This window comes from Ischnura elegans, chromosome 1 (assembly GCF_921293095.1).
Source record: "Ischnura elegans chromosome 1, ioIscEleg1.1, whole genome shotgun sequence".
Lineage (NCBI taxonomy): Eukaryota > Metazoa > Arthropoda > Insecta > Odonata > Coenagrionidae > Ischnura > Ischnura elegans.
The window spans coordinates 9,957,125-9,969,386 of NC_060246.1; the positions used below are offsets into that span (position 1 = coordinate 9,957,125).

The window sequence follows — 12,262 nt, forward strand, 5'->3', positions numbered from 1 at the left end:
ATGCTCTGTTTCATTCAATTAGGGTCATTCAATCTCAGCATTTCGGTCCAGAATTAGAAGCTTTGAGGAAGGAAAAGGAGGTGCCCCCTAGAAGCAACCTGAGATCCTTAAACCCTTTTCTGGATGATAAGGGTGTGATCAGGGTGGGCGGCAGACTTGAAAATTCACGACTAAATTATGACCGGAAGCATCCAATTGTTTTGCCAAAAAATGAGCATTTTACTGAATTGATAGTAAAAGAATTCCATATATTATCCTTACATTCAGGACCTCAAGCGCTCTTATGTGAGGTTCGACAATTTTACTGGCCTATTCATGGCAGAAAACTAGCCCACAAGGTAGTAAGCAAATGTTTAAATTGCTTTAAAGTGTACCCTTCCACTTCTAAGCAACTCATGGGACAACTTCCACCTCCAAGAGTGGCACCCAGCAGAGCCTTTAGCAACACTGGCATCGATTATTTTGGTCCTGTGTGGTTTCGGCGGGTGCAACAGAGGCGCAGTCCACCCGTTAAGGGCTACGCGGCTCTTTTCATATGCCTTTCCACAAAGGCTATCCATCTGGAGCTCGTCAGCGATCTTACTACTGCTTCTTTTTTGGCAGCTTTGAGACGCTTTATGGCACGCAGAGGGAGACCGCATGACTTTTACAGCGACAACGCTACCAATTTCGTGGGAGCAAGAAACGAGTTGATAGCACTACGCAGATTATTCCAATCACAGCAGCATCAATACGAGGTCTCTCGCTCTTTATCAGAATACAATGTGGCATGGCATTTCATACCACCCAGGTCTCCGCATTTCGGGGGTCTCTGGGAAACAGGCGTCAAATCTGCAAAACGCCATCTTCTACGAGTGATCGGCAAGGCTATCCTTACGTATGAAGAATTAACTACACTGCTAGCGCAAATTGAAGCTTGCATCAACTCACGCCCTATCACCCCCCTGTCTAACGATCCTAATGACCTAATGCCTCTCACTCCCGGCCACTTCCTAATTGGCCAACCCTTAACCTCAATGCCAGAGCCAGATTTGATTGCTCTCCAGGTCAACCGACTGTCGCGGTGGCAACATGTGCAGCAGCTCTTCCAGGCCTTCTGGAGGAGATGGTCGACGGAGTATTTGTCCAGTCTTCAGCAGCGGACCAAGTGGACAGTTAAGTCGGAGAATCTAAGAGTTGGGACTCTGGTGCTGCTCGTCGAGGAAAACCAGCCCCCTCTTCAGTGGAGGACCGGAAGAGTGTTGGAGCTTCATCCAGGGGGAGATGGCTTATGCCGGGTCGTTACCGTAAAAACCTCCACGGGTGTTTTTAAGAGAGCTATTAACAAGCTGTACATTCTACCAATTGAGAATTAAGAATGTTTTGTGTTTTCATGTATTATTTTCATATCATTTATTTCAAAGCAGAATCTGTTTCATTTTAGATTTTTATTATGCTCTTTTTTTTCATTCCACTTGTTTATTTTTGCATGTCATTGAAAGCGCCTGCTTTCAAGGTGGGCGGTATGTTGAAGCACGGACGCGAGGTTACGGTTCCAGCGCCTCACGCCGTCTGCTGCGGCCCAACGCGCATGCGCGGGATCCTTGAGGCGCCCTCTCTCGCCGCTCCGGCCTCAATTCTCGTCCGCGCACTGACTCTCTCTCTCTCTCTTACTACAACCTCAACGGCGTGCGGACCTGATCCAACTGCATCAGCCGAGCATTATCAACGAGCGCAGCCTGCCTCATCCAGAATATTTTTAGTTGTGTATCTTTGTCCTTATTTCTATTTTCAATACACAATTAGCAAAGATAAGCCAGGAAATTTTAATTTACTCCTGCAATAACCAATTCCAATATTTGGCAATTATGTAAATTTCAAAGTCTTCAAAACTGTTTCTGTATCTACGCAGCCGTCAAATAAATTAACAATCGACCAATGGCATTATACGATCCCTAATTGACTGTCAGGGTATTGACTTTTATAGCACCAATAATATTTATGTAGTCGACCCGTTGGACTCAGTATTCTTGGCAACCACTAATTACTTCTCGTTGATGATGATCATCGCAATATCCTAAATAGTACCCACACCGGACCTTAGAATTGTGCCATGGTTAGTTGCTCTTATGATACCATTTATTGTTTTTATCAATTCCTTTAGTTATTCACTTAATTTTATCGATGTAAATTTGAGCACATATTAATTGTGCGATATTCTTCTAACTCCGCGACTCAATTTTTATGAGCAAAAAAAATCTAAACGTGTCGAATTTAATATATGACGATAAACTATTTGGATTCTAAGGTTTAAATGCCAGAAAATCGTGTGGAGTGCAAGAATTCCGCGACGTCAATTTCACCGGCTCCATCCGTCACATTTGCGAATTGGTCTGAACTCAACTCTGTAGCTTTCGTTGCAAGCGCACCGCAATGCATAAAAGACAGGCGTCGTCGCATCTAGACAGAAAGAGAGAGAGATGGAGAGACCCACTTTGGGGAAGATTCACTCGTCCTGCATTTTATGAAAAGGCATCCGAAGAGGAGTGAAGTGGAGTTGGCGACTCCTGCCGCTGCGGGAGCTGCAGCGCTAGAAAAATAAATAAATACTTCCCACAGAAATGCACTCAATTGAAAACCTCCTTGGAGAAACCATGGAAACTCGAACACACATTCCAACAACTCGCGCAGACTTCCTGGAGCTTCGCTTTTGTAAACGGAAAGAAGAATAGGGAGTTGGAGAAGCTCACATGCGAAAATCATACCAGCTAGTAGAAACATTTGGTGATACTAGCTTCATACCGCAATGCATTGTGGTACCTACCATGCGGGGTACTGCAGCTCAATTATTCTTCTTAATTCTACACGATGTTGTTGTCTCTTTTAACTTATCTATTCATCTGCTCTGGTAACTTGTCAACAACTTTTTACCCTTGACAACCCTTTGCTTATTTATAAACTTCAACACTTTCCCTTGTTGATTTAAATTAACATTTCGTTAAAACAATTACTATTTACTTAAACACGGGAATTACTTTCTGAACTGGATATTCACGCGTGCATCGTGCAAGATTATCAAATGGATTTTGCATTCGCACGTTTTTTTTGTAAATAGCACCACAAAATGCCCAAGCAGGAAAAAGTTGTTTTTATTACTACTATTAATTTGGGTTCAAGTTTCTCAAACAATTGAGTAACCTATTTCGGACTAGAACCCACGACGAAATAACTTTCTGAACTTTTCAAATAAGTAAAGTGAGAAAAATAGCAGAAATAAAAAATTAAAATCAGTTGGGCACCAGCAGCATGGAAGCATTTGAACAAGATTCTCGCAAATTTAACCATTTAAACTTTCTTCCCTTGGATTAAAAATCACATATAAGATACTGTACATTTTACACTGTCCTGTATTCGCCCTCTACGTCATTTTTATGTCCTTAACTTTAATTTTTATTTCGATAAAACGGCACCGCAGAAGACAAAAAAATTTCCGAAATCGCCGATAGCGGAAAATTTTTGAGCGTATTTTGGAAAAAAAATTAATTGAAAAATGCTTAAATAAACTTCTCTCGGGTTTTCTTTCGGGTGAGAGAATAGGGAAATAAAAAAATAAGGCAGACAAAAAAAGACATATGAGCAGATGACATGAAATATATGCAAAGATCATATTTTTGGCATTTGCTAAAATTATTCTCCTTGAACTCCCGAAACGAAAAAAAAGTAACGAAATGGAAAATGTGTTGAGCCCAATTTTCCAAGGGTTGCCCCTCACGTCCAAGAACCACAGAAGAACCATTCTCCCGAGAAGATTAATTGCTGCTCTCTTAATTCCGAACGAGATTCTCTGCTGGGAGAATTATTCAAGCACCTCTCGAGTTCCCCACGTTCTCTATTCCTCTTCACGAGTTTTTCTTTCATGCATTTATTCTTCGCATTACAAAAGCGTTCCTCCACATTCCAGTCTTCAAATCCATCATATTCTTTTGCGGAAGTTAAGTGTTTGCTCCTTACTTCAGAGAATTTCTCTTTCTTAATCTTCCATTTAACAGACAAGAAGAGATAGTAACATGAAATTTCTCAATACAGTGGAAAAGGTATGGAGGCCTTTTCCTTGAAACTCAAAACCATAAACGATAAATAGAAGAAAAGTTTTCTAAATTTCCACAGAGAAAAAAATCATTTGCCTCAACCGGGATTCGAACCCGTATACCCCAATGTCCGATCGAGTACTTCAATCAATTTAGCTTTGTGGAAATTTATGGACCATACCGGGGAGAATGGTCCGGACTGGTGAAGCACATTATGCGACTAGCAATCAATCCATGGCGAATGATTTTTTTCTCTGTGGAATTTTCGTACAATTTGCACATTGCGGGTGACACCGTAAAAGTTATCACCGTGGCTAGTTCCGTTATACTCAACTTGTAAAGGATAAATAATTATTGTCAAAAAGAGGAATGCTTAAAGATAAAATAAAAACATTACGACAGCATTCTTAATGTGCTGCTTCGGTACAAAAAAAAAGATTATTCTGAGAGAGACAGTTCCTGTCGGCGAATCGCTATTTTTTATCACCATAAAAATTAGATGTGACAAAGAGTTTACATGACCCACGTATCGTTCAATTTAGAAAAAGCGGAAGAAGAAAACAATGTCAACAATGGATGAAATGCGTGGGATAAACAATTGTTTCTTTGAGACGTAAATAATCTATGGACACATCAAGCACGATCAAGTTTCGCACTAATAAGTGTCAGAAACAAAAGAGTGACAGTAAACGCGAGCCCTAATAGCAATTATTTCTATTCAGAAATACGATTCAATCGAAGTAATTCGAATTGAAGTTGTTCTACGGAGGCTTCTTTTTAAAACGAATGTTTCAGTAACTTCAGAGAGGCCCAGTGATTTATTAGCCTCAAACTAAATAGTGTCGTCTGAGTTAAAATGGTATTTTTTTCCGCGCGAAGGGAAAGACAAATTACAGCAGTCGGCTGGCCGCTCTCCCTCGGACAAGCCTTGAAAAAAAAGCAGTGTGTCAAAACCAAGGAGGAAAAATGAAACATCAAATACGAAAAATAAATGTTTCGAAATGACAAAAAGAGTAAAGAGAACGCTTTCGCGAATATGAAAAACTGTCCATAAGGACCGCTTTTTACTCAAAAGATAATGAATCGGACGGAAAAATGGATGAACTCCACAAAAAAGCAAATAATAGTATTTGAAGAACATTTTTGGAGGGTTACATTTGAGAGGGAGAAGATATTCGTAACTTCATGGCCGCCTAACACACAGAGAAATGAAGGTTTTTGCTGACGATGGTAAAATACACACGGGGTGAGTGGTGAATATCTTTAGCACTTTTCCAACTTCGCTTTTTGATTTCACCGTATAAGCATGCATTCCAGCAAAAACCAGAAACGACAGCAATACCCATCCAAATTGCTTTTGCTTGACAATAAACTAACTCTACGAAAATTACGGCAAAATCATTGTGTTCATTCCCATTGAAAGATCGCTCATTAAAAATAGCATGGCAGGCTGATGCGTAGTTTTCCGCGGCGTTGTCTAGATGATGTCTCCTGACTCGACCTGAAGACGCCGGTTGGAATACCGGAGAAAATATCGTCGCAAAGAAAATCCACGCGGTGAAACCCAGAAGCATGGAGACATCGGCATGGCAGGAATTTATATCGAAACAGGAGAGATTATTTCCCCCGCTACGTAGTTTAGTTCCATTTAGCCGATTGAAGCATTTAACGCAGCCCAATTCAAACCGAGACTATATAAAATTTACAGCAACAAGTGAAGAGAAATACTCGCGAAAATACATTGAATTTCATTCCGAAAAAATCATTTGAATCCCTACGATACTTAGTGGTGGATGATAACAAGAGGTCAGGTCCTAGCATCTAAAATGAAAAGTAATGGTTTTGCATGGCTAATTCCTTTTTATTGTTTTTTTCTACCGAAGTACCTAAGCTCCATCAACGTTGAAATTTTTTCAGAGCAATTTTGCTGCATTAAAACCTTTGATGCACAAGCAAGCAAATATTTAAGATGAATTCATGTAAAAAAAAACCAACAACTATCAAGTATGAAAAGAATCGAAAACTAAGAATTATCCGGGTTTTTCCAGGTGGAATAGGTTTGAACACGGAGCTTTTGGGAAACTTTATTTCAGGAAGAAAATAAGTGACATATTAGGGCCTTGGTGAAATTATTCACGAGTAAAAAAGCTGACAACGGTGAGAGCCAAAAGGGTACACGTAAAAAAAATATTTGATTAAAACTATAAAACTGGTGTGATAGGGAGTATTTTTGTTAAATATACTTAAGCTTTGATGTAAATTATCAAGCACTTGATTTATTTTACCAAACGATCTTGATATATTTCATCAAACATTTTGATATTTCGTAATTTGGTCAATTGTACGAAAGAGTTTGGTAAAAATAACTGAATTAATTCAATACGATTCAGAGTTTGGTAACTTTTATCGAAGTTATGATTAATTTTACTTCTTTTCTAATTTTAATTCTTTTGTTTATACCAATACACATTTGCAGTTGAAAGATTTTTAAACGGTCCTTACATAAAAGATAGGTTAGTAGAAATGATTTTGTTTTCAATATTTGTGATGGCGATAAAGTTTTAATTTTGTTTACGTTAATTTTTTCTGTTTGTTTCTGCTTCTGATTTGATAGAATTTATCAAAAGGGTTTGGTAATTATTACTGAATTTTTCAATGTGCCACATGAACCGAAAGGTTTGATAAATTTCATCAGATTTTGATAGTTCTAACTATACTTTTTTCCGTGTAGAAAATACGGAGATATTCAGCAGTCATAAGAAGATCGTAGACCGCTACTCTAAGGTGAGCGCATGCTGAGAATACACGATAGCGGATAGGTCTCATTTGACAGCCTACCCAGCTGGACTCGATTGCGGGCATAAAATTATAAATGCCAGAATAATCCCAGTCGAGAAATCTATCCTCGAATAAATGTTTCACATATGCATTCACTAAAAGGCAAAGTAAGGGACATAGAAATACTTTCCTCCTTCAGCATTGATCATGTTAAATGAAAACGTGAAGGTCAAAACCGAGGGAAAATGTGTGAAAAAGTATAGTAATAATAGCATTTGGGGACATGAATATTAATCTCTAATCGAAATATTAATTTCATTATATTCGTGGAAACGTACTAATTCCAACCATCCGTCATTAATCAATCTAAGAGGGACGATTAAAAGGCATTAATTTGGAATTAAATTGCAAAAGAAACGCGTACTGACGTAAACTTAAGTACTTTTCTAATGCAGTAATACTGTGTTCATGACACTCATTGACACAAAAATTAAAACGTAAGTATTAAAATTATGGAGTCCCTGTGAAACTAGGGAAAGATGAATTCGTGGGAATGCAGATGCTACAAATTTAGCACTATTTTCTAATTGTACCGATGACTAGACTTGCATTCTCAGTTTTCAATAATAAATGTTGAAAATAACCGTTTTGGAAAAGCCAATTCAAAATGCAATCCAACATCCTACAAAACACAATTCAACGAGTCAAAAAAAACGCATAAAGGCCGGGAAATTTTACGAAACAAATAATCATAGCCACCCAATAGAATAGTACGAAATAAAAAGAAGTGATCGAAAACGAAAAAGTCTTGAGGCGTAAATTATTTCAAGCTGTTCGTAATCCTAGAACAATATTCCACCTAAACTTCGAACGTTTCAATGGTCAACGACGAGAGGAAGTGAAGTAAATCAATCTCTCTTGTCCTCTCATGTGATTCTCTTTTCTTTCCCGAAGAGAATGATAGATGTACACGATGCTCCGACGCCTTTCCGGGGGAAGCCAGGCACTTACTTATCCGCGCGCACAGAAAATAATATCGGGAGTGAAAATAAATGGGGCCGTGGACAAGGAAAAAGAAAAAAAAACTCGCTTATCGCTTACTCGTGTCAAACACGTGATGAATGTACGGCGGCGATATTTGAGAGTTCAGGAAAAGCGCCTACGAGTGGCGCTCGTCATCTTTTTTTCTCTTCTTCTTCTTAAGGGCGTTCCGCTCACAGACACGCACCAAAAAAAACAAATGAAATGTTTTGATTTGTTCGCAAGAGCGATGATTCCGCGGAAATCGGATTTAAGATAAAGTGGAGTAAGAGAATCAGGGAGAGGGGAAGAAGACATAAGGGCGTGCGTTAATGATCAAGGAGATGGCTTTGGTTGACAATATCCACGGGGAAAGAATTAGTAAGCCTCGATTTCGTAACCTCATTTGGTTAGCATTCATACCAGAGACAGAGAGGGATTCGAAAAAGATTCTGGCAAATATGTACATTGGCCAGATATCAGTTGAAAATCGGCAAGAAGAAAAGGTGTATGTTAGCATGCAGCAAAAGAGACGAGGCTAGGGCAATCATTAAGCTAGGAAAACAAAAGCTTGAAGAAGTGAAAGTGTTTTGTTGCCTACGATACCGAATTACCAACGATGGACGAAGTAAGAAAGAAATAGTCAGTAGAATAGCGAAGACGTAGAGGGCTTTCTACAAAAAGAAGAATCTTCTTACAGCTGAGAATGCAAGCGTTGAATTAAGGAAATAATTCATCAGATGCTACGTATCGAGAATATTTCTTTATGGAAGCGAGGCGTGGACGTTGACGTCATAAATAGTGGAGTCGTTCAAAATGTGGTGTTACCAATGGATTATGAAGACAAAATGGATCATCGAGCAAGGTATGAGAAAGTGCTAAGAAGAGTGAGAGAAAAAACAAGTCTCCTAAAAACCTTTAGCAGAACACAACAGGGACAACTTATTCGGCCACATTATGAGGCAAGATGAAAACAATTGTAGGAACACTGGTGTAAGGGAAGAAGGGTAAGGGACGTCCCCGAATGAGTCTACATCTACATAATATCCCGCAAGCCGCCTAAAAGGCGAGTGGCAGGAGGTGTTAGGACACCAGCCTTGCCGAAGTGTGTGCTTTAATAATGTGCACAACCACATAAAAAATTAAGTGCTCTAACAAAGTTGGGACTGGCGTTTATTAAAGTCCTTTATGGTTCGGGAAAAACGAATTCCATAATCTATCCGTAAATTCCACGAGTCACATAGGACAAAGGGTTATAAAGGATGTAAAAGAGAAGATATACGTCGCGATGGAAAGGTTAGCGGATGGGAGAGCGAATGCATTTAATGGCGAAACAGCGCACGTGCAGGGATTGCAATATTATATATGGAAACACTAAAAACTATGGCAACGGAAATACAGAGAATATACACAAAAATATTTTGTCTGTTTATTATCAAAATTCAATATTTTTAAGTAAAGCATAAAGTTAGTAGGTGCACTAGATATGATAAACTACTCTAAAAATGACAAAATATACAAATTTTTTATTTAAAAAAACAGTAAATTGTAGTGAACAGCGTCGGTGGCGGTAGGGTGAAGTCATCACTTGTCAAACAAGAGGTCGCGGGTTCGAGTCCCGTCTGGGTGGGTTGCGTCCACCCAGGGTATGGTTGTTCCTACTCATAGAACTGTCAAATTTGGTGCGAAGGCTTCCGCGGTGCGCTGGTAATGTAGGCTGCATTATCCAGATTTCACCGCGTCGTGGTTGCGAAGTCGACCTGAAGACGCCTGCTGGAATGCAGGAGAAACTGTTGTCACCAACGCAACCACGACGCGGTGAAACCCGGAAAATGCAGCCTTACACAACTGTCAAATTTGCTGGAAACCCAGAGGTTAAAGGACAATGTTGTGCTGTTTTCAGTGCTATGGAAATAAATAATTAAAATTTACTTTTCCACCAGGAAAAACAAAGGTGTAATTAAAATTACGTGTGGTGTAAAGGTGTACAATCGGGCGGTAATTAAAAAAATTGCCGGAATTAAACTTGCACATGAAATGTATATACCGTAAAATTATGCTTCAAAATCAACTTTTAACTACACACATGATGAGTTCCCCAGAAATGGGAAGATAGATGGAAACAAGACGACGATGGGGCGAATGCTTTCAGTGGGATCGATTCACATGGAAGGAATTAAAAGATAGGCAGCGGATCAATCTCAAAGAAAGGTTTTTAAAGACAACTCGGACAAGATTAGGGGAGGCGAGGAGACCATAAAAAAGAGAAGCGAGGAATCGCTCAACTTCCCGTCGATCATCGAGGCAGACACTTCACAGAAAATGAAAAGACGGCAAACAGTGACACAGGCAACCTTTTTTTTACTTCAAGAAAGGAGAAAATGAAGGTTAAGGCCTTCGCAAGCCTAAGCAATATCACACAGTCATGTAATGTGTATGTAACATTAAATACAAGGACATCATTTTTACAATCTAAATCAATAAAGCTCGATTACTTTCATGTAAGAGTTGAATCCTTGATAATAACAAAATCTCATTAACGAATTTAATTAAATTGTTTAACAACATATTTTCTCCCAACTAAAAGTTTGTGTAGAGAATAGATCGGCATAGGAGGAGCTCCAACCGAAATAATAAGTAGGTAGTGATACTTGGTTCATTTTCTCATGCATAGCATTGATTTTTACATTACATTTGATGTTAAACATGGAAAAATATTGAAAATAGACAATTAAAATAATTTGATCAGTAAAAGAAAAAAGATCAGTCTTTTGAACCTTCTAATGCTACTAAAAAAACGTCGAAAATTTATTTGCATTCTAAGATATTAGATAATAAAAATAAGGCTCAAGCATTCACAGGCAAACTTATACGCTCATAAGATTAAAAATACTTTGACGTATATCCTTGAGAAATCCTTTCACATCCATTATAAAAAAGCGGTGCATTCACCTGCATTACGGTTCGCTTGATGTGTCATTACAAACTTCATCATGTTTAAAGCACTCCACAATATTAATGTTCACATCGGGTAAACAACCAAGACTTCAGCAATCAAATCTCAAAAATAGCTTTACAACCAGATAGGGTGCTTTTTGCTCCTGCTGTGCTGTGGAATGGGGTGAAGTGGAGACAGAGTATCGCGTTCTTTAGGTTTCCCTCCATTCTAACCTTTCATGCGTTTTTGCTCCTGACACGTCGTCGTCGAATTCATTTGTTTACCCAACGACGCAAAAACTCGAACTGCTTTCCGCGATAGCTTGACTGCTTCAAAAAAAATCAGCATGACTCTTTTTTTCATCTGCTTCTTTGGCCATGTTTGTAAAAAGACGCGCCCGTAAATGCACTGGTCCCAATATCGCCATCAACCTCCGACATATTCAGCTGTATTTGGCGAGATGTGGTGAACACACTTTGAAAGAAAACAATTCGAAGTCTCACAATTCATATTTTAACATCCTATGGCATGAATTTTATCTTGATGTTTTGCATTGCGCATGCGCAAGACGACTCCTGAGGCACGTGACGCTAGTGGTATAAGGTTAGCTACTCATCGCCCTCATTAAAATATTTTAATACCGGAACCTATCCGTTTGCCGTGGCAACGTATCTAACATTTAGATGACTGATGACCGGCAACATGTGACCATTGGGTTGCAAAAACTACATCGTCACGCAGAAATCAAATATTTATAATCAGTTTTCTCGTAACTCAGGAGCATATTTTTGACAAAATATAACTGATAACTTCAGTCTTAACTGTGTGAAGCCTTTCCATTATGGAAAATGAAATTATAAACTGTTAGGTTCACTTCTTTCGTTTTCCATACATTTTTTCCGTTTAGACTTAGTGAAAAATAGAATAAAACTACAAATATAAACATCATTTCTGACCGACTGCCACGTAACGATTTGTATCACACAACAGCCATGAATTGTTCCTTACATCACATTGCCATGCCTACTCGTCCGTAGTTAACCAATTATATTTCTTACCTCGTTGCAAAGCATCATTCCACATCCGTACTGGCGCTCAGAAATCTAATTTGAAGCTGTATTTTTGGTGATCTTTCAGACCCCCCCCCCCAAGATATTCCTCCCCGTCAAAAGCCACGTGGCTTCACCAAATGAGAAGCGAGGGCGTGCTAGGGTTCCATAAAACCCTTTTCAACCTCCCTCTTGATAATTCCCCTTCCACTCCTCAAATAAACGAGACCCTGGCCCTTTTAACGTTCCACTTGATTAAGTTTGCGGGCGGTCAAAGTCTGAACGTATAATTACACCCTCTGGCTCCTCAATTTGCGACGGATGATAATTACCTGAGGCCAAGGCACGTGTGCGGTATAAAAAAAATAATTAAATGAAAGATGCATTTTTGCAGAACCCTCTGAATTAAG

General features: G+C 39.1%; 1 protein-coding gene across 1 annotated transcript; it reads left to right on the plus strand.

Annotated features, from left to right (window-relative positions):
- Window positions 1-395: 395 nt before the first annotated feature.
- On the plus strand, window positions 396-1,355 carry LOC124154289. Its single transcript, XM_046527917.1, has one exon. The coding sequence runs from the start codon at window positions 396-398 to the stop codon at window positions 1,353-1,355; it is 960 nt and encodes a 319-aa protein (XP_046383873.1).
- The last annotated feature ends 10,907 nt before the right edge of the window (window positions 1,356-12,262 follow it).